The sequence below is a fragment of the Syngnathus leptorhynchus genome, chromosome 9 (genome assembly GCF_054491065.1).
Source record: "Syngnathus leptorhynchus isolate UIUO chromosome 9, UIUO_Slep, whole genome shotgun sequence".
In the NCBI taxonomy this organism is placed as follows: Eukaryota; Metazoa; Chordata; class Actinopteri; order Syngnathiformes; family Syngnathidae; genus Syngnathus; species Syngnathus leptorhynchus.
In genome coordinates, this window is record NC_141203.1 from 10,388,665 (window position 1) to 10,411,553 (window position 22,889).

The 22,889-nt window shown below is 42.4% G+C and overlaps 2 protein-coding genes across 3 annotated transcripts in view; one reads left to right on the forward strand and one right to left on the reverse strand.

Moving 5' to 3' along the window:
- The first annotated feature begins 400 nt into the window (after nt 1-400).
- Nucleotides 401-4,662, forward strand: septin10 (septin 10). Of its 2 annotated transcripts, XM_085920699.1 has the most exons (10): nt 401-541; nt 1,045-1,159; nt 1,239-1,434; nt 1,493-1,679; nt 2,404-2,565; nt 2,639-2,735; nt 2,809-2,977; nt 3,052-3,184; nt 3,276-3,454; nt 3,721-4,662. In XM_085920699.1, the coding sequence occupies exons 1-10, from the start codon at nt 512-514 to the stop codon at nt 3,734-3,736; spliced, it is 1,284 nt and encodes a 427-aa protein (XP_085776825.1). In that variant the 5' UTR covers nt 401-511; the 3' UTR covers nt 3,737-4,662. The 2 variants fall into 2 exon arrangements, with proteins under 2 accessions (XP_085776825.1, XP_085776826.1); XM_085920700.1 differs by lacking the exon at nt 3,721-4,662 and having other exon boundaries at nt 3,276-3,458.
- A 659-nt stretch (nt 4,663-5,321) lies between these two features.
- LOC147051110 (E3 ubiquitin-protein ligase SH3RF3-like) overlaps nt 5,322-22,889 on the reverse strand; it is a 40,222-nt gene continuing 22,654 nt past the window's right edge. The window contains exons 2-10 of the mRNA XM_085921043.1: nt 21,456-21,731; nt 19,566-19,661; nt 16,320-16,631; nt 15,541-15,656; nt 14,340-14,510; nt 12,227-12,486; nt 10,604-10,929; nt 7,893-8,254; nt 5,322-7,810 (exon numbers count right to left, since the gene is read on the reverse strand). Of these exons, the coding sequence (XP_085777169.1) occupies nt 7,642-7,810; nt 7,893-8,254; nt 10,604-10,929; nt 12,227-12,486; nt 14,340-14,510; nt 15,541-15,656; nt 16,320-16,631; nt 19,566-19,661; nt 21,456-21,731 (2,088 nt within the window). The 3' untranslated portion in view covers nt 5,322-7,641. The remainder of the gene's footprint in view (nt 7,811-7,892; nt 8,255-10,603; nt 10,930-12,226; nt 12,487-14,339; nt 14,511-15,540; nt 15,657-16,319; nt 16,632-19,565; nt 19,662-21,455; nt 21,732-22,889) is intronic.

The window sequence follows — 22,889 nt, forward strand, 5'->3', positions numbered from 1 at the left end:
CATGCTGTCAAACCTGAGTGAAGCAATTTTATGTATGACATTTTATTTTTACTATAAATTCACATAATGTGAATGCATTAGAACTACATGAAACATACTTCAATTACCGGTTATGTTGGTCTGTAGGGTAGACATATTTACCACACTTTGAATACATTGAAAGCGACACATTTTAGGACTATACCAATTTGAAAAGAAAGGGGATTCTTGTAAGAATGGGGTTGCTAAAGCAATATATCGAACATATTAATCCTCTTTTTTTTTTTTAGAAACATTTGTATAATTTAAGTTGAAAATGTGAAGTGCACCTCCTATTATATGACATTTTAAGTATATTCACAGAGACCAGTTGCCACATAAGACTGTCTTCTTTTACTTGGTCCAGTCTGTCCGCGGTGAGACGGTCCCATTCAGGAGGATTCTTTAGGGGGCGGAAAAAAATCGGACTTTTAATAAGTTTGATTGTATTCTGTCTCGCATCTGCGGGAAATCCTACATTTAATCGAAAACTATGGCTTCTTCCGATGTTGCTCCGCAACTGGTTTGTATTGATCTCTGTTATATCACTCTTATAACAATCGTAGTCGAGCAGGGAGTGTCTGAGGCTACAATGAAGTTAGCCAGCCGCACAACTAGCACAACTTTTCTCTTTGACAAATGAACGAACGCTCCCGTTGAAACAAAACGTAACTTGAGAACACAAATCTAAATACGTGCATGTAATTCATGGATTACGTGTTCACGCCAAGATTAACCATTAAAACAGTTTACCCATCGGCCGATATTACCAGAGGGGCGTTAGCTGTCTGAAAGAAGCAATCACGTCATCCATCTGGCTGAGTGACTGCTGTGGTATTCAGTTGCACTGTCAAGAAAACTTCAAAGATTTAAAGATATTTAGTCAGAATACACATTAGTACTGTAGTAGATGTTATTACATTGTTATTATATCGTAACAGACAGACATGTTTCAATCTGAATGCATGCACCTACTGTATGGTGGAAGATTATAGCGAAATGACTAAATCGTGTTGTGTTATTTAGGATAAGGGATTGCGGCCTCTCTCCCTGGCAGGCCATGTGGGTTTTGATAGCCTACCAGATCAGTTGGTCAACAAGTCCACGGATCAGGGGTTCTGCTTCAACATCCTCTGCATCGGTATGCTTCCCGACAAACTACGATTAATATTATTATTAGAAAGGCTTTGGTCATCAGTAGATTTCCTTTGTGTCTTCAGGTGAAACCGGTATCGGCAAGTCCACTCTGATGGATACTCTGTTCAGCACCAACTTTGAAAACTTTGAGTCGTCCCACTTTGAGCCTCGGGTGAAGCTGCGGGCTCAAACTTACGACCTGCAAGAGAGTAACGTGCGACTGCGCCTCACCGTGGTCAACACGGTGGGATTCGGAGATCAAATGAACAAACAAGAGAGGTCCGTGCGAACGAGCGTGGGATTTGTGTCCGGCCATTGTTAACTGTCTGTCTTGTAGCTATCAGCCGGTGGTGGATTACATCGACAGGCAGTTTGAGAGTTACCTGCAGGAAGAGCTGAAAATCAGGCGCTCGCTTTTCAACTATCACGACTCGCGGGTGCACGCCTGTTTGTACTTCATCTCCCCCTCGGGACACTCTCTCAAATCCCTGGACCTGGTCACCATGAAGAAACTAGATAGCAAGGTAGGAAGGCAATCTGGTTTACATTGGTTGGAATGCGTACGGCTATTTTCATTCAGTACTTGATTTTATAAAAGAATCAATGCTGGTTTTAGTGTTTCAGTAGTTAGACACGAATGCGGCCGCAGAGATGCTTTGATCAGCAAATTGTATTGCTGCCCTCCAAACCGCATTCAAATCATGAGGTGGTGAAAGAGTCGCAAATAATGCTAGCAACCTTTCCCATGCTCTCGTGTGTCACTGTCGGGAAGTGCCAGCAAGCCGCGATTTGCGTGTGAAAAGAGTCACACACACCAAAAAAGCGGTGGAATGTCACCACACACGCTCACACACTCAACACACTCGAGTTGTCCTTTTGTGTCACTGTACAGACAGACAGGCGGAGAAAGAGACATTTGTTGTTGTTTTTTTTGTGCTCTGCCATCACTTGAGTGTTTTGTTTGTGTGTCTGACCCCTGAAGCTCGAGCAGAAAAAACATTCTTGTTGACAAAATCACACGGTCAGGAATGCGGGGTGGCTCGGACAGCAGAGTGAGCTGCTGATCCACAAATAACATGGGGAGACATTTTTTTTATGTGCTGGCCCGAGTTGCCTCTCTTGTTGAGTTTGCTTCCTTAACGGAATATTAAGCAACTTCTGACACTCGAGTGTTGACCTCAGTACCGCATCGATGATGTTTCTTGAACGGTAGAGAAAATAAACAAGTTTTGTTCCGTCATCGTTTAGGTGAACATCATCCCCGTCATCGCCAAAGCGGACACAATCAGCAAGAGCGAGCTGCACAAGTTCAAGATCAAGATCATGAGCGAGCTGGTGAGCAACGGCGTCCAGATCTATCAGTTCCCCCTGGACGACGAGGCCGTCGCCAAGGTCAACACGGCCATGAACGTAAGCGTCTTCCTCGTCGCCGGTGTCCACGCGAGCTCTGCGGTACATTTGATTTATTTTTTTTGTCCTCTAGGGCCATCTGCCTTTTGCCGTGGTGGGCAGCACGGAAGAAGTGGCCGTGGGCAACAAGATGGTGAAGGCTCGTCAGTACCCCTGGGGGATTGTCCAAGGTCGGTTTGTGGATGAGCACGTTGGGCATGATGACGTGTCTGACATCGTCTGCTCTCCATCCCGTCATACCAGTGGAGAACGAGAGCCACTGCGACTTTGTCAAGCTCCGTGAGATGCTGATCTGCGTCAACATGGAGGACCTGAGGGAGCAGACGCACACGCGCCACTACGAGCTGTACAGACGCTGCAAGCTGGAGGAGATGGGCTTCAAGGACACCGACCCCGAGTGCAAGCCCGTCAGGTGACCGCCGTCAACAGCTGGGTGCGGGGGGGGGTTCCTAATAAATCGACGGATGTCCTAACACCCTCGTGCAGTCTGCAGCAGACCTACGAGGCCAAGCGTCAGGAGTTCCTGGTGGAGCTGCAGAGGAGAGAGGACGAGATGAGGCAGATGTTTGTGCAGAGGGTCAAGGAGAAGGAGGCGGAGCTTAAGGATGCAGAGAGAGAGGTTATTGTTCTAGATACCTTGAGTGAGAAAACAAATGCATCGAGAAGAGATATTTTTCACCATCCACCCGTTTTCCCTTTCCACTTTTCAGTTGCAGAGCCGCTTTGAGCAGCTGAAGCGGCTCCACGCCGAGGAGAAGTCGGCATTGGAGGAGAAGCGGCGCATGCTGGAGGAAGACCAAAGCTCCTTCGGCAAGAGACGTGCCGCCGCTCAGCTGCTGCAGGCCCAAAGCTTCACTGCCAACGGCAAGAAGGATAAAGACCGCAAGAAGTAAGGAAAACTTATTTTGCCCCTTTTTTTTCCCCCCTACATTCTACAGCATGCCACAAGAGGGCAGCAAAAACACAGTTTAAGTAACACTGAGATTTTTGTGCATGTCTCCTAATCGTGTTCAAACTGAAAAATGATGAAACCCTTATTGACTTCTTTTTCCAAAATCCACACTTGCTCAAATGATTCAGTTCAAATTTTGTTCTTGAGACTTATTGCTGTATAACTAATTTTCACCATATAATTTCTTTTCTCCTCCCAACCAGTTCTGGGTTCATGTGAAGAAATCGGGATTTGAACTCCAGTCTGACCAGCATCATTCCCAAAATCCTTTGTGGCCAGTCTTGAACACTAATCCGAAGTCTCCCATCAGCATCAGCACCGCCAGCAACACACAATTGTGTTTTATGTGCCAAAGTTAAGACAGTTCATTTTGTTTTTCCCTTTGAAATAATGTGTGGGGTTTTTTTTTGTTTTGTTTTTTTTGTACGTATTCTCTATGATACCTCCTTTGTTGTTTTTAAGCTTGCTGTGGTTTTAGAGGCTCCCGCTTGTTTATGTGTCGGGGTTAATAATGGACCTATAATGATTTTAATGGTACATTCATGTCTCAGATCTTGTGAACTGGTCACCAGCAAAATGGATGTTGAGAACAAAGAAGCATTCTTTATTACTTTTCGATGGACACCTTTGATCATTCAGTGTCATTCATCCTTCAAAACATATCTGCGTCATTTTTGGATTTGGATCATTTATTATCAATCCTTTGAGAGTGTTTGTGAAAGCAAGCAAGGCCTCGACAAGTTTTAACTCACGACAAAAATGTGTTTACTTATCTTTGAGTTGGTTACAGCATATTTACAGACACTAAACTCGACAGAATGTTTTGTTTCGCTTGCTTTCTCGTTTCTGCTGACACGCGCTCGTTTAAGTATGCGCAACAACGCCGAGTCATCGGGAAAAAAAACAAGACGCAAGATAAGAGGCAACAATATCGTACTTTGATGCTCTGGTGTCTAGGCCGACGCTCACCGTCGTGACACTTTACACTCCACATGTTCCACGTGCCTTATGTATGTCCAGCCTATAGTAGGATAAACAAAAACACGCAGCAAAACACACGATGCCTAACGAGGGGAACCTTTTTATATTTGTCCTACACTCGTATTTATGAAATAAACAGTGTTACTCAGGAGGCTTGTTCTTTATTTCTCTGTCTTTTATTTTTGGCACCGTATTATTGTTCAGCTGTACAGAAAAAGCATTTGGGAATTTTAGCCGTGTTTACTTTGTTACGTGTTTAAAATAAATAAATTAAAATAAAAATCAAACTAAAAAATGAACAAACTCATTAAAACGAAATCAATATAAAAACTGACAAAAAAAAAAGAAAAAATCTGTATAACAGACACGAATCGGACAGACAGCGTGATGCAATCGAAACATTCAATTGAAGGAAGCAGCTTTGCTTTATAAGACCAGTTAAGACTGCCGCGCTTTTAAAAAAGATGCAGGAGGAGACACATCCTCCCCGCCGTGTCTCACCGGGTATGGCGTCAAGTGTAAGGATGAGGATGGATTGCCCGCAGGAGGCCACAACATCTCTCCGAAGGAGACACCTTCACCTCCCAGCGTGGGATAAAGCTCTTGGCTGGGAGCGGGTGTCGCGGGCGTTCCCATGCGTGGCTTCCCACAAAACTTTCTTAAAAGATCTTAAAAGAAAATCGTACACGCAGGCCTTTTTTTTTGCTCGTCACTCTAAATGCTAATGAGGCTTGGAAATGGGCCTGGAAGTTAATGGGGGAGGAGAAAGGAGAAGAAGACTGAGGGGAAAGAGCAACTTTATCTTTATTGAACATCCGTCAGGTCAACACGGTTTGTCTTTGACTGCGGGCTTAGCGGACGCAGCATTAGGCACACCGACTCTAAATAAGAAAGACCATCAAAGATTTTTTGTTTTTTAAATCAAAGGCATTTATTGCGAAAAATGCACTTGACATGGAAAAAAAACAAAATCAATCACGGGTCATCAGTACAAGACGATGCATCATGATCACATGGTAGTGCGCGCTGAGTACGGCCAGCGCAGAGCATGACTTGAATGGCACCAAAGGCCTATAAATATTCTGCACAATATAGAATTAGATAGACATTTTTCTTCTTTTTTGTTTTTTTTTTGAAAGAGACCTGACTCAGTCCTGATAAGCGTCCACGCCGCCTTTTTTTTTTTTTTCCCTCCATGTGCTACATACCGAGGCCTCCCCTGAAATACATTCATTCTCTCACACAAACACACACAATCGTCTCCCATCGAGAAATTATTTCACATTCTGTGCTTTATTTCCACATTTAGACATTGTTTGGGGAAATTTAGGAATCCATCCCCTCTTCAACTTTGACCTTAATCTACTTTGCAGAGTTGCACCAGATGCACGGGATTACCCATAATGCACCTCTCTCACCATCGAGAGCTTGCAATTTTTTTCAACAATTTGACATGCTTGGAAAAGTAAAAACACTTTGTTTTTGTGCTATGAGGGTCCAAATTGGCACAATATTTATTTTTATATCTTCTGCAACAATTTCATGGGGGGGGGGGGGGGGGGGTTATGGTCAGCCAATCAAAAAGCTTCAACTACGGCCGTAATTAAAAGTTTGCCTCGCTCACACTTTCCACTCGCTTCCCTTTGAGGATATTTATGCACATTTCGATCTTGCCTGTTTGCTGTGAGCAGAAGCTCAACCCAAGAAGTCACAAACATACACACACACACACACACACACACACACACACACACACACACACACACACACACACACACACACACACACACACCCTCAAGTTTGGCTGTGCTTCTATCTCGGGGGGGAAAAGGTAGATAGTGTGACAGATGTAAACTAGCTTGGACCGACTCTCAGGACGTAAAAATTCATAAAGCAGACTGTACACTCACTGAAGCAAACCTTGTACAAAAATATCAACAAGTTCCAAGTTGCTGTCAAACATTTGGCAGTTGGAGAATGAAAAGCTTCTGTTCACCCCTTTGGAGTTTTTGCGACTCCTCGTCAACGACTTGACTTTTTTTTTTCTTCACATGGCTGTGTTGCTCTTTAAACTGTTAGAATTTGTGAGTTTTTTTATTTGGTTGAGAAAAAAAAAAAGCTGGTTTAAAGTTAAATATTTGTTAGAAGCTGATGATGGTAATCACATGGAGTGCAGTTCGGCTGTCGGAAATGTCACCAAGTGCAATCTTAACTCTTGCTTTCGTCGAACACACACATAAAAAAAAAAAAACAAGTTCAGCAATACAAATGAATCATCCCAAGAGTTTGTATATCTTTTTTTTTTTTTACATTCATCAAGCCATTTTTCCCTCACATGAAGCCACTGTGTGCATGGGGAAAACATTAAATAGAACAATAGTAAGTTTTCAGATTCAATAAATATTAAAAAAAAAAAATTAATGCTGAAATTACTTGTTGCACCTTTGTAGTTCTTTTTTTTTTTTTAATACAAACAAATCCAGTGACAGATCACAGCTTGGGACAACACAAATATCAATCCAAACATTACGAAAAAGAAAAAAATTAAGAGAGTCAAACAATGCTACACGCATTTATATAGAGGTGTAGCGATTAATCGATAAATTGACAAGTAATCGATTATCAAAGTAATCTAATTATTTGTGAATTGATTAATCGTTCAGCCGCTTGGTTGAATTTTAATTCAACAACAAATATTGAGTTTAAAAAAGAAAAAAAATGTGTTTATTGCCACAAACACAATGAACCTGGTTTGGATCTTTGCAAAGAAAGAACACACCAGAGAGGAGGTCTGAGGTCGCAGTTTGAAGCTTGTGCTGGTGGACGACACCTGGGAAGCTTTTCTTTGTGTGCTCTTCGAGTGTGTGCGAGCGTTTATCTGTGTGCGGATCTTCAGTAGTCATAGAGGACGGGAAAGTGTGGCCTCCCTTTTTCCTGTGCTGCTGGATCGAGAAGGACTTTTGAAGACGTCTTGTGCTACTGTTTTGATTCTGAAAAAAAAAAAAAGGTCCACAGGGAGAATTTTACCGCTGACACTTGAATTTCTGTGACTTGTTTTTTTTTTTTGAAGGTGAACAGCTCCTTAAGGCAGATTGGAAAGCCCAATATCAAGCCAAGTGATTTTGTGTGTCTTTTTTTTTTTTTTAAAAGCTCTCCACAAAGCTTCCAGGAAACAGGCCGGTCTGTCCCGTCCTTTGCAGGGTGCCTTTGTACCAGCCGTCGTCTCGCTTTTTGTGGACGAACACCACGTCTCCTTCCCGAAGCTCGATCTCCGCCTCGCTCTGGGGCGGATAAGGAACTACCACTCGAAACCTAGCCGACACATGAAGATGACAATCAAGTCAGCTGATAGAAATGATTTTCTACATCTTTATCCAGTGGTTCTGAAACCCACCTTTCCCTGGACAGGGGCTTGGGTTCAGGTCGGAGTACCATGAGAACACTGCTGGCTCGCGTCGGAGGGGGCGACATTGGAAAGTTTGTATCCAAAGAGCCCGATTTTCTGTGCAGAGGTTCCAACCCCACGGCCCCGGCCATGTCGATCTCAACGGGGCAGGAGCCGGCCCGCCCCTGAGAGACCATAGGACACGATCCGGAGCGGGCGTGGTGGTGATGGTGGGGGTGGTGAGGGTGGTGGACGAGGTCAGTGGACGACGAGGGATCGTGGGTGGGCGGGGAGGTGGGAGGTGAGCGTGGTTTCTTCTTGGCCGCCGCCCCTGACAGGAGCTTCAACAAACCTCCGGCTTTTCTTTCCTTCTGATGGGAGGAAGTCGGGGAGGAGCATGATTATTATTTTTTTCTGGAATTGATTCTTTTCGTTATAATTCAAATATTAATCGGTAAAAATAAATAAATTTTAAAAATAAAATTCAGCACGGTCTGTCGGCACCTGTTTTTTTTTCTTCTATTGACTAGTCAATGATTTTTTTGGGTCACAAAGTTGCTGTTCTTCTACAAACCGCACGGTGGCAGTATACACCCATTGACGCTAATGTCAAAGCAGCATGTAGTATTATATCATTTACACAAAATATCATTTTACACTTGAAAGTCAGTCTCACTGAGGGAGAGTTTGATTTATCCATCCATAAGGTCATGTGACAAATGCTCGTAGAAGGTGCGAGAATCCACCGCTGAAGATGCTAGCCCGTCCTGCCCTCCCATCAACCTAAATTACTCAACCATTTGCTCACCCACGCGCAACACTCTCAGTATGCGTTTACAGTAATTTATCCCAAAAGAGTCTGACGGATCAAACGACTCAAGGTAACCGCTTGAATGTTTCTTCAAGTACGGAAGATGAGCAAAACACTTAAAACACGGAAAACCATTTGGTCATTTTCATCGAAGGCCATTTTGGGGTCATTATGACTACGGAGACATAAATACACGATTGCCTCATCGTGTGTTTACAAAGACGCTAGAAATTGCTATGTGTTGAAATAAGACAGCGATGAAGATAGATTGGAAAACTGTTGTGGCCTTAGGAACAAAAACAAATGATTGGAAAAAAAGTGAAGACTATGCACTTTTTGGAAATAGTATTTTGAAAGAAACATTAGATAGACATGATTTGCTTTAGTGGTCCGCCGCTGGTCATAATTGGGGAAAATAAACTTACTGCTTTGAATCAAAAGTTTTCTTCTGGCTTCCTGATGTTTATGGTTTTTTTTGTGTGTGGCTGTTTATCGTCTGCCAGACATTATCAGATGCGCTTCATCATTTCCCGTAAATTCAGTTAGACTAGAGCAGTCAGTCTCTGCTGCGTCATGGCCAGATTGGCGGCTCAGAGCAACAAAAGGTATCAAGTGTGATGATGAGGTACGGCGTGATAATGTGATTTGCCAACAGGAGGTGACAATCCAATTGTTGCGGAATAAAAACGTGCTATGCCCCAACAACACCAGCAGCTGACACATTGAACCTAAGACTTAGTTGATATACTTTATCAAACGAGAGACTGCCAACTCAATTATACGGACACAAATAGAATAAAAATCAAATCTCTAGCAGTGGCAGGAGACGATTCATTAATATCTGAGCCTCATAAAAAAAAACAAGAGCGGTCTTTGAGTGGGATGGTGTAAACAAGCCTGCTGTTCCACTATGGCGGAGCTGTTTGTCAGCTCGCCATGTAGTTAGATGAGCTGTCCAACGCAGCCAAGCCAGCAGCAAAAAACAAAAGGAAACCGAGACAGATGCGAAGCTTTGCTCTACCATCATTCAACGTGAGAATGTCCCGATTTGACACCCCCCGAGTTTCTGTGCGGCAGACTAGGCGGAGTTCAATATGAGTGCCATAAGGTGCAGGGGGGGAAGGGAGCTTACTGAATCAGGTACAACGATCTTAGACATTTCCAATGTGTCCTTAAAGCATAAATGATTCAATAATGAGCTGTGTTATGTTCCACTGCTTTTGCTGGAGGGCTACAGCGTGGGCCAATTGAGAAACTATTACAATTGCAGAACGCTCTACTTAACAAGCAACTTTTTTTTTGCACGTAAGATGGCAAAGTTTGGCTTGTTTGAGCAATATGGTTGCCTTGTTGAGGTGAAAATATATCTAACCATCATTTCTTGTGCTTGGAGGTAAATACAAACAAGCATAATTTAGAAACATACACACACGGTACAGTGAGGCATGACAATGATCCAAAACACACAACACATCCAACCAGTCAAACCCGAGGAAGGGAATTGAGTTCTTTTTAACTTAAAGCGTCCAATCAGTGTAGCTGACGGGACACCTAAAATCAATTTACTAATCTGGACGCTTTTTCCAGCACTGATTGGACGGTCAACACATATCAGGAAAAAAACCCCAAAACAATTACCGTATTGGCCCGAGTATAAGACGACCCTGATTATAAAACGACCCCCTCTTTTTCAAGATTCAGGTTTGAAAAAAGACTTTTTGAACACCAAGTATATTTTTATTCAGAAAATAATCAATTACGCTTTGGCCTGGAGAGTTAAGCTCAGTATTTGTTTTAAAGACATCTAACCATCACTTTTCTTATTTCAATGCAAAAAAAAACACCGCCATATATTCGGGCCAATACGGTAATGGCTACAAGATATCATGGGGGAAACCAAAACACTCACCTTCTCAGTTTTGGGTGCGAGGGCGCACTGCGTGGGTGCATGAGAGGGGCCCGGGGATGGGGGCTGCAGGGGGCTTGCCGATTCCCCGTTGAGTAGCACCGCTGACACGTTGGGAGGCGTGAGGCAGGACAAAGGAGACGACAGGGGCAGGTGCGGCCGTGAGGCGGGGGACGACAGGGGCGAAGGCCCCAAACTGGAGCCTGGAGACGTCATAGAGAGCGGGCGACCTGATTGGCCGGTGCAACGTGAAGGGGAGGAACTCTGAGAGCGCAGGGAAGATATCGCCACGACGGGGCGCTCTGGACTTCCGGCGGGAGAACTATGAACTAAAATAGACACAAATAGATTTTCTGAATTAATCCAAGGACCTTTTACTGATAGCAGGTAGCCATTAGTCCTCATTCATTGTGGAAGGGAACATTTATCTCCGTATTTCACTTCTTTATAGACATTCAGAAATAACACGCTTCATAAAACCAAGGTGCCAAAGTTATTAGCACCGTTGTCTCACGGCAATATTGACAGTACGTTCTTCATATTTTTCAACACTTCAAGGCGAATATGACACAAACAGTAGGCAACCTTTCGGAGAGAAATGAATAATGGGGACAAAAAAAAAAAAGGGCAACAAGTTCCCAGGCAGTAAGCAGCTGTTTTAAAACTAATCTCACAGACCAGGAAAAAAAAAAAAGAAACCTCACAACACGCATGCAGTTTCCAGCCACCTGCTGCATAACACTGCCAAAGTGGCTTGCTGCTGCTTTGTAATGTAGTCCAGATGTGCGTGTGAATGTGTGTGTTTGCGTGTGTGTGTGTGCGTGGATGACACAGCCAGAGACCGAGAGAAAAAGCTAAGAGGCAAGAGGCTCTGTCATTACGCCTACATCCAACACAAAAACAAAGTGATGTCATTTGGCAGTGCGTTTCTTTGTGCGGCCCAGTCTCACAGTGTCAAGCAGTGCTTCGTGTGAGTGTGTGTCTGTTTTAACACAACACTCCTACACCTGCTCCACATCATCCTCACAAGCCATGCAGACCTGCCAAGGTTCATTTACGAGCTGCCAACTCTGCCCTACAGCGCCAACGTTTCTATTTTAAAATAGTTTTTGGGGTTACCTTAGGCTCACATTACTTGGCAAAAGTTGATGTTTGTATTTTAAGATCGGAAGTAACATAAAAAGATCATTTGTGCATGAAACATACAAAATCGTCCCCCCCCCCCGTTGTCATCATTCATTTGAGCAAAAACGTTTTTCCGGGCGATGGTGACACGAGGTCACGTAATTGCGTAAAGGTGACGGCAATTGTGTTTGCAATCAAGCAAGTGCTGATTAGACAGAGCTCAGCGGGCAGACAAGCTACTCTACCAGAAACAACTTAAGATGCACAGCAGGGTGCAGATTGTACATATTATATGATGTCATGACACTGATGCTAGTTTATGTTGCTTTAATGACAGCTCAGAAAATCGTCGCGGCGAAAAGACCTGTCATACACCAACCTCCGCTCGACTGCTTTCGTTTCACTTCGGAATGTGATTGTGAAAGTTGCATAAATATAGTGTTTGGTCCGTGGCGAGATTTGAAATGAGTATTGATTGAAAATATGTCGAGTTGTGCTTACCCAGCTGCATTGAAGTGCGTGTCTGGTTGACTGAATGCTGACTGGAGCGCAGGCAGTTCTTCAACTGCGCCGCCGCGCTCTGCGGCGACGAGGCGGGACTGACGCAGTTGACCAGCGGCGTGGAGGGACGGGACGAAGAAGGCCCCGGGGACCCTGGAGAAGAGGGGTCCGAGATTTTACCGCTGACCTGACTGCAACTGCCTCCGTTTCCTGGGCTGGACAAACATGAGCCCTTTGTGGCGCCAACCCCAAATGTAGCCCTTTGAAAGAGAAAAAAAGAGAGATTTTGAAAGATTAGAAACTCTAATTCTGAGGGTACCTTCAGTAAAATGTTAAAAAAACATGACTCTCTACAACATAGGTGTCAAACTCAAGGCCCGGGGACTAGATACGGCCCACCATATCGTTTTAAATTTGCATCAACTTTGTGTCATTACTGAAACTACAAATTGTCTTTACTTTTAAAAGATATAAAACATTGCTAGCAATTATAATTAACATTCATCTTTTTAAAAATATTTGAACAATTCTTACTACCGTAATTTTTGGACTATAAGCCGCACCGGACTATAAGACTAGAACTCGTGATTCCAGGTTCAAAATTTGCCAAAAAAAATCGCGGCTTATAGTCAGAAATTTACAGTAGTCTCTGATTTCAAAACTAGTCTACCAGTTTTCAGCAAAAAAAACGCTTTGTGTAGATCACATAAATGACGTGGCTCGTGTTTCCGAATAATAAACGGCAGCCCGGCGAGCTGAACTGCACTGACTGCACCATCCGCTCTCTTATTGCTACCCATTGACTTCCAGTCACATCCAAGAGTTATGGGCTAGCGCCAGTTTGATCTTGTGTGCCAAACAATTTGAGTTTTAAAGCATCTATAAAGGGGACACTTCCAGGGAGGATATTTCAGATGGACCTCCACTTAAGCTTCTCGTACACAGCCGGTCGCCATCGGGGATATTTCACTCCACGCTTGTGTAAGTGGGATAGCTGGGAGAGCTCCCACAAAAATATCTCACACGGGGGTGACATTAAGCTGATGTTGTAAAGTTATGTATAAAGCCGCAAGGCACGTAGGCCGATGGATTTTTCTTAACGTGCGCTGTTACATAATCTTTGAACAAAAAAAGACTTCACAGACACTTGAGGAAATGGTTTGATGGTAAACATTTGCTGTGATTGTTTCCGTCACGGCTAATGGTTTAGATAAAGCCGCTCACTATTTCAAATGTGAGTGACGCTCTATATTTCAGATGAAACGTGAGCTTGTTGTTAATCGTTGGGGAAAATATCGGCGGTCGATTAAATGAGCCCAGGTGTGTGTGGGTGTCTTCTTATTGTCATCGTAATGAGCATCCTGGCAGTTTCCTAAGTACGGAGGAGGGCAGCTTGAGAAAGAGCGAATGCTCTTGAGCAAATTGTCCAAATTGTCTCATTTGATTTTACCCTCCCCACCTCTTGCGTACGTTCTATCCTCTGTTCTCATCACTCTCTCTTTGCCTCTTTTTCCACCTTTACCACCCCCACCCCTCCCTCGTAGGCTTTCATCATCTTCCTCCTCACTCCTTTCATGCCTCATTTTCTTTCCATCGTTCCAGAAGTCTTCATTATCTTTTCTCTGGCTTGTTTGTGTTTGTATTATTCCTCCACCGCTCAGCTTTTGTTTCTCCCTCGTTCGTAGTCTTTCACCGCATGGCGGGGCAGGAATGCAGATTAGCCGAGCGGCCGCGTAAAATACGGACCTCCTCAAAGGCATGACGGGGGCTATAAAAATGAACAAATATACAAGTGTGACCTCAGCACTCTTACCTTTTAATCTCATGCGGTTTTAACCGTCGGGTAGTTGGCTTTGAATGCTAACAGCAGCGGTAATAACAATTTTATGATAATGATGATGATGCCGCTGGTAATGATTTATTCTCTGTATGTGGTTGGTAGCAGCAGAAGCGATACAGTGGATCCTCACAAATCCAACGGAAGTTGATCAACCTCCAATATGGAACTTTGACGTGTATAGCCGTCATTGGCAATTAATGGATGAGCAAAAAAAAAAAAAAAAAAGCTTTGCCATCACAGAACCTTTATATTTGAACATTCTGTATGACTGACCTGGACACGGGCGTGACGTAGTTTCCGGGAAAAACGCCAGACGCGGCCGTTCTCAGCGAGGTGCCTTTGAACCAGCCGTCTTGACACTTCTCCGTCACCCGGTACATCTCTCCCTTTCGAAGTTCCAGCTCGTCGGCCTTCTGGGGCTTGTAGGCGTACAGTGCAAGGTAGCTGAGAAATAGAGATAGTGGAAAATAATACGTAAAGAAAAAGGGCTGACTAACATGAACACCAAACATGAGACACTGGATGTTTCTTGCCACTGGCAGAGCTAGAGGGGGGCCGTGGGGGCACTGATCCCCCCTCCAAATACATGCTTGCAGCCACCCGGTAGCCCAGATAATGGACTTTTTGGTGTTTTCTTTTTTTTGTGAGAATTTCGTCCCACATTTTCACCCGTGTATCTAACATAATGAATCTTTATCAACGTTTTTTTGAAGAATCTTTAAGAATTGTTAAAAAAAAAGAGATACTTGCTATCAAGAAAGATTGTACAAAATAAAAAAATAATCAAAGATGAGGCAAATATATTTCAAGGGACATATAACAAATTTGCATTACTGTAAAAATGAGCTCCTGTTGTTGTTGTTGTTGTTGTTGTTATTATTGTTGTTAATGATCACAAACTAGAGTAAACCAGCTCTATATGCTGCCGCTAGGTTGCCATGGTAACAGACACGAGGATCGTATTCCGTCTTCCCATGGCAACAGGGATAGTTGCCAGGTCAAGATTGAAACGTCCACCCTCATCAGCAGTACCGAGTCACTCTAGACATGTGTCTTGTTCCGTATGAAACTTACAGGACCGGAAATATAGGGACAGGTGATGTCTTGTTTCACATTTGGGGAGAGGTTTGACTACACTGAAGGTCGGTGTTGCAAACTGGATAGCATATAAAGTGACTTTTCATATTCTTGATGTATAACAACTCTAAGGATAAAAGAAAATGTGTGATGGCCCGTGATGATGAGTTGTAAGGCTTGTTTTGAAACGGTGCTTTTACAGCCAAGGTCAAAGCGTGTTATTGTATTTTTGTGTTTTTCCAGGATGTCTTTTAAAGTTGTTTTTAAAGGCTTTTCTCAGTGTCATTCTGGAAGCGGAGTAGTAGAAATAGTGGAACATGGCCAATATCTCTGGGCATAATGGAAGATTTATTTTTAAGCTTGCAAGAAAATCAAAGTAAACAAAAAGAGGACTCACATGTTGAGAGGCAGCTGCACCTTTGCATGGGCTAACAGTTCAGAGGTTATCGATGCCACTTTCGGCGGCACCAGTACCCCTGCCGAGGAAGGAGAGGGACCTGGGGACGATGGGTCCTAAATGCATACACAAAGTGGTAAACATTTAGAAACTTTGAGGCATCAATGTAATATTCTCTGTGTCTGCAGCTTTCCAAAAACATTAGAAGCAACCAGAGGCAAACTGTAAGTAACTCTGGGCTAGAGCAATATATAAAAAAAAAAAAGTGGCAAATATTTTATTTAAATGGAACTGTCAGAGTTTGTAATTGGGAAATATATCAGGGATGTTAAAAAGCTGGATTAGCTTTCAGGCAGTATCTCTCTTCCCATACTGGTGAAGATGGAAATTGCATCTGTGTAGTGTGCATTATATTGTAGCAGCCCGTTTGTCATTTACAAGTTATGGGCGCATAAAACACAGCCTTATTCATATACAGTAAAAATGAGAATAGTCAGCATATATTTTTGTCAATAAGACAGTTACAATTAATTAAAATCAAAACTTTACATCAACATTGGATTATTCATTTTCAATAAAAGCTTCCATTAGGGTTAGGGTTAGGGTTAGGGTTAGGGTTAGGGTTAGGGACTAATTTAACGTAATCTTTTACCAGCAGCAGAATTTCACATTTTTAATTGAGATGAGATGATCATTATTTCATTATTTATAGATACTGATGATTTTTTTTTGTCATTTCTTAATGTTTTATTTTATGTGATGTGTTTATGCATGTGAACCTGGATGCGTGCTGCGGCCCTAGGGTCCGAGGAGCTGATGAGGACCGGGTGGGAGATCTCCATGCTGTGTCTGTTGTTGAGTTGAGCCGCTCGCTGGGTGACGGAGAGAGCCGAGAACGAATGCCTCTTCTTTGCATTCTTCTTCCCTTCGCCTCTCCGATGTCCCGGGCCGTTTCCGTTGGAGGGTGAGGTGCTCGGGGAGGGGCCGAGAGAGCAAGGCCCTAACGGAGACGGCTCGGAACTGGGACCCGGCACGCTGGTCGTTGTCGTGGGCTTGTCGATTTCCATCAGCTGCTTTGCCGTTTCGTTTAACTGAGGTGGAGAGAGGAGGAGGAAGTGAATGGCGACGCTTCAGAAAACAAGTCTGATTTAATGCAGTCTGCCTCTATTGAATTTTGCCATTATTGATATCAATTAGCTCGTTAACGCCACAGTCAAGAATGGCTCTGGTCTGGTAAGAGGGCTCAGCCTTAATATCAAAGTAACAGAACAAAATAATAAAGGAAAACCTTTGTAACAGTGGCAGTTTAAAATAAAGGACATATTGATATTTCTTGAACTTGGCAAAAAAAAGCAACTTGAACTTGGAAAAAAACAATAATAACTTTTCTTATCAACCTCAAGGATGAGCCGATTGGAGCGTGCTGGCCTTACTCGCGGATGATGAGGTGAAAACTAAGAAACATTTTTTTGTTTCAAGCATTGGAAGTTGTTCAAATCGACACTCGAGTCACAAGCAGGTGCATTAAAAGGTCCCCATTTAATTAATGAAGACGTAAGTAAAGTAGGTTCTTGTTAAGCGCCTGAATCGCTTTAGAGGACATTCAATTAATCGACTTGCATTAAATTCCAGGAGGTGAACTAAACACAAACGCACACTTAGGAGTAAACTGAAAACACTAAGAGACAACATCAGCTTTTGCCCTCTGACGAACTTCACTTATCCTCTTCTCAGACTCCACAAACACTCCCTGGAGGCAAAAGTTATTTCAAGAGCCACGGGCCAAAAGAAAAGGTGGATACGCGTACAAGAACAAGTTATATAGGCTCCATTTCCATATTAATAAATATGCTAATCAAGCTGAATCATGTTAATGAGCATGATGGATTGAAGCTCTTGGGATAGACGAGAGGACAGGGGACACACACTCCCCAGACACGGAAGGTCAGTGACACAACACACACTCGCTCGCTCAGAACTTATCAAGACTCATCAAGTCATTTTTAGCGACTCAGTCCGATAAAGGTGCGGAGAGAGAATGGGGGAAAGATATGATAGAAACAATTCTTTACTTGGTTGAATTAAAAAAAAAAATCCAAGGTTAGCTACCATATTTTGAGATAATGCTTATTTTCAGAGGGTGAATCATACCAGGGGTCAACCTTATCTGTATTGAGGAAAGCCCAACTGCATAAACAATTTCCCCCCAAATCCTGTTTTGTGTACTTCTCTTGATCCGATCACTTGTTTTCCCTGTATCCATCTTCCAACTGTTCTCATTCATTTCGACACCAGCTAGATAGTGGCCGACCCCGGAAATATGCTTGAATCCCCCCAGATAATTGACTTTTTGGGTATTTTCTGATTTTTACGGCAATTCTTTATAACTTTTTCACCCATCTACTGAAGGGAGAATTCACAGAATCTTCTTCAGCGTTTTCTGAAGAATATTTGGAGTTTGTAAAAGTTTTTTAATAATATTTTATATATATAAAATGGATGGATGAATATATACACACCGTATTTTCTGGACTATAAAGTTGCAGCAGCCATAAAATGCATAATAAAATAGAAAAAAAACACGTATAAATCGCACCAGAGTATAAGTTGCATTTTGGGGGGAGATTTATTTGATAAAATCCAACACCAGGACCACATGTTATCTTGAAAGGAAATTAAAAAAAAAACTGAATAGGCAAAAACAGGCTGAATAGTACGGTACGCTAACGTTAAATAAACACATAAACAAGGAACTAAGAACTGAGTCCTCCACCTCAAGAATTTTTTTTGAGCTCCGCCAATGCCTTTTGTCTTATCATAAGTATTTGTATTGTATTTAATTCAGACTGCGCTTGAGTTCTCTCCAAATGATTGACAGCCAATTCTATTCTATTATCTTCTTTTATGCTCTGCAGTGACTGAATCCATTCCGTTCACATCCATCACCAATTCCGAGCAGACTCAAAGAAGCGCAACAAAGTCGAGGAACAGAAAAATGAACCATTGCTCTCCGCTTAGCACCACTCACAGCTTGTACTCTTACACAGCCAGAAAATGGGAAATCGTTTCAAAGTCCTCACACCCTCAAGCCACTTTATACATCTGCTCCTCTTGAGCCGGTGCTACCAAACCGTGCGAAAAAAAACAAAAACACAGTAGCGCTTATTGCCTGCCGTGAAAAATACAAACCATTATCTCCGGATATGCGGCATCCAGTCTTTTCCAAACGATTTCACATTTACAAATCCCGTACCACGCAATACCCTAAAAACATGATTGCAATCTCCCAAAAAGCAATAAACACAGAATAAAATTATATAAGATGATAAGATGAAATTACTTAAATTCCATAATGGGTTAAACTATTTGGGAAGCTATTTGAGAAATGCCCCCCCCCCCCTCCCCTCTCCACATCGTCCTGAAAAGACAGAGTCTCCATAATGGCGCTTTTGTCCAGACATCCTTTTTCCAATCCGACCTTATCACCCCCCTTTTGGAGATAATGCTTCTAAAATGTAATCATCTTTAGATTCGAACGATATTGACCATCCTGTCAAATGATTTGTAAATATATCAGATTATTCTGGTACACAAACAACAGCTGAAGTCCAGCTGGGTCTTATTCATTAACACACACGCATGTGTGTGTGTGTGTGTGTGTGTGTGTGTGCCCTTGACATGTCTTGGTGCCCCTGCTGTTTGGGAGTGATGGAGAGGTCTGAATTATTGATGTATCTCTACTTAAAATTAAGCCTTTGGATTGATGGATATCTGACTCCTGTGTGGGCCATGTCAGAAATAGTTTCGCCGCGGCCATGTTTTTATAAGATAAACAAGCCGATAAAATCTCAAGTTGGTATTCGTGTCGTGCTTTGTCTTTTTTTTTTTTTTAGAAATCGTCAGCTCGGGTGATTTTCCCCCAAATAACAGTCTTCCCCACGAGGTGCAGCTATTGTCTCTGCTCCAAGATTGCTGTTTTTTTTTTATGCCAAGTGATTGTTTGTGTGCGATGTCTGGAGGCTTACCTCAACGTAGAGGATGGGGAAGATACCAATCTTGTCACCCAGCATGCCTTCTGCCCAGTTTTCATCCACCCTCCTGATTACCGTCAGGACTTCATCCTGAAGAGATGACGCACAAAACACAAAGAGTTCAATCATTTAACATGAAATTATTTTATATATGGAACAAATTGACCTCATATCTCAAAAGCAGTGATAGCATTTCTTGAGAAATGACATGTAATCTTCCCGAAATAGCCATGATGAAATTATATTTATAGCAAAACGAACAATGCGATTATCTCCAACCGTGTAGTTTTGACATCATCCTACAAAGAGCATTGCAAACCGCCTCGTATTTACTACGTAGAATAAGTACATGCTTGTTTTACATGGCTATAGACTGGAGCCTTGTATGGCTTATGCTACACTTTGACTTTGGTTTAAGATGGTATTTTTAGAAACATGAGGGTAACCACCCGAAGACAAAGCTGTATTTTGGGGTGCGTATAAAGGAATGTTTTTATTCTACCGTGACCATAGCAGAGCGAGCTGCTTAAGTCGACCGTGTCCAAACGACTCAGTGCTTTAATGAAGAAAATAACCGTCAAGTCCGGAAAGGTCGACGTACACTTTATCAACAGTCCTTTTATTTATTTATTTATTTATTTATGTATTTATGTATTTATTTATTTATTTATTTATTTATTTATTTACTTGTATTTATTTATATTTTTATTTATTTGTTTGTTTATTTATTTATGTATTTATTTATTTATAACTTGCTCTCTGTGCAATAATATCGCATAAAAGCGACACGATGACGTCTCCCACTTGACACGAAAACGCTTTTCACGCGTGCGTTTTTCTGTCATCATGTGAATATGCGGGTCTCGGTGAGACCATTAGGGCGGCAGCGATAATGTAATTCTGCTAAATGACTTGGTATTAGTCATAGTGAGTAATTACTCTTCCCACTGAGAAAACAATCACACACACACTGGTTTTGCATGACAACACACATTCTGCACACGGCAGGGAAGTGCGTATACGGCGTAGTGTCGTGTTCTATTGTCAACCTGTTGATTCACTTAGTCCTTAAATTAAAAACAAAACAATGTGCATTTCGTCAGGATGATCTCTTTAGACTGAACAGCACCTGCTGTGATTTGTGCAGAGAAAGAAAATGATAAGCTTTCAGCAACAGAACAAAGCCATGTGGAAATGACTGTTTCGAGAAACACCCAGAGTATAATCTAGCAAAATCACACCAAATTGAACATTTCATTTCATTTGAATCAGAGCGTTTTGTTGAAAGTATAAAAACTAAATCATCTCGGTCTTGCCTTCAAGTCTGCTAGCTTAACGCTAACATATTCCAAAGGTGTTCCGCAATCACGTGTTTTAAAAGACAAGCTGTTATCTTCGTTCCCACCCACAACGTTAATTACCAGCTTCGTTTTGATCACAATGACCTTATATCCAAAGAGATGAGGCTTGCCGTATCGGTACGTATCAAAGTGTCCCTGAACCGAGCTGTCTCTAATTCTGGATGAAAGTGTCTTGTTGAAGAAACCGTCTCGTGTTTCTTTAATGTGTACCTCAGAACATAATAGCGACGAGCAACTGACCCGCCGCTGAGATCATTGTCAGGAAGAGAACACGACAGATGGAATCCCAGTCGGAACGCGGCCGAGACTATTCAGATCGTTTTCTTGAGAGATTTCTTTCGAGTTTTTGCACAGTGGAGCAATCCTAGCCCATCCCCCAATTTAGCCGTTTTTGGTTTGATACTGCAGTTTCTGACCCAAATGACCCTAACCTCAGATCAAATTTTATGCAAGCTATTTTAACACACATTCTTTCTACATACAAGAACGTTACAGTCTATGAATGAGTGTTGGCGTGTGTCACCTTGCTGAATGCCAGGCAGTCTTTATCTTGGTCTTTGTTTTTGACCTCAAAGTCGTAAAGCGCTTTGCCCTGAGGCGGAGTCTGGCTGAGGGGCCGCAGCAACTGGATGTAACTCGCGGGCAAGAACCCGTGGCAACCGTTCAACTCCCCGTGGTACCAGTTGTCATCCACTTTGCGTCGTAGGATGATGATGTCACCCTTGGAGAACTGGAGATCACCTGGTTCCTTGCCTTCGTAAGAGTAGAGAGCTTTCCCGCAAGGCAACGCTGGGATATTCTGAAAGAGATCGGAAGACGATCCATTGACTCAAAAAAATCTCTCGAATGTAAGGATATATTATAAATATAGTATCAATCATCAGAATCTGAAAGATGTTTCATTTTGAGAATTAGATGACACTTGAAGAGCTTCTTTTAAAAGAGGAACAAGCCCAATAATGAGAAAGAAGAAGAATGCAACTTCCAATAAAATGTATTTAAAAGACACTCTTGGCAGTCCTACCAAAGTTATGTGGTTCTTTTTTCTGGGTTTGTTAGTTGACTCGAAAGTACCAAACCCGCACTGCGTAATATGCTGTGACAGGCTCGTAAATGAGGCAAAGAAGGCATCAAACGTCTTCTGGCGCATGGGGCCCAAGCAGCTGCCACTAAAATACAAGGTTGAGGAATTTTTGTGAAGAAAAAAAAGGATTGCCCCAAACGGGACCGGCTCTTTGAAGACGAACATGCACAGTTGCAACAGATACGTTAGCGTAATAGTGAGTTTGGAAATTGACTTTAACGTCATCATTTTCACTTTAATCGAGAATTAGCCAAAATTGTGTTTCGGCTTCTCATGAAAACGTATTTGTCCGCTTAACTTGTTGCTTCCAGTCAACAGGACGTCATAACGTGCCATTTACGTTGTGGAACAAATCTCTTTCAGCTGAATTTGATAGTGTTAGTTTGTTTCCATTGTTCTGTTCTTATTTTTAAAAATGATGCTACTCCATATTAAAAAGGCAGATTGTTATACTGCCGAAAAGTACACAACATGGGAAAAAAAATACATGACAACTCTAAATAAATAAAAACTGAGATGTAATCATGAATACTCAGTTTGATATTGAATATTAATCATACTAAACTAACATATTTAACCCTGTTTTTTAAGGCCTGGTGCCCTGCATGTTTCAAAATGATTAGCCAATCAGCATGATCTGCAGGAGCTGGCTAACAAAACAAACCTGAATCGTTTGAATCGGCAGGTAGAAAACATGGAGGACAGTGACCTCTTGAGGAACATAAAATCAGTATTGGTGCATCCCAAAAGACACAAATTCAAATGGGCTTCATGATTCAGAAGATTCAAGTGGGCAGCAATGGGCAAACAATAATTGTCACATGGAGAATTGCGATAGTCACGCAAACTGATTCTCTCCGGATGTCACTTAGA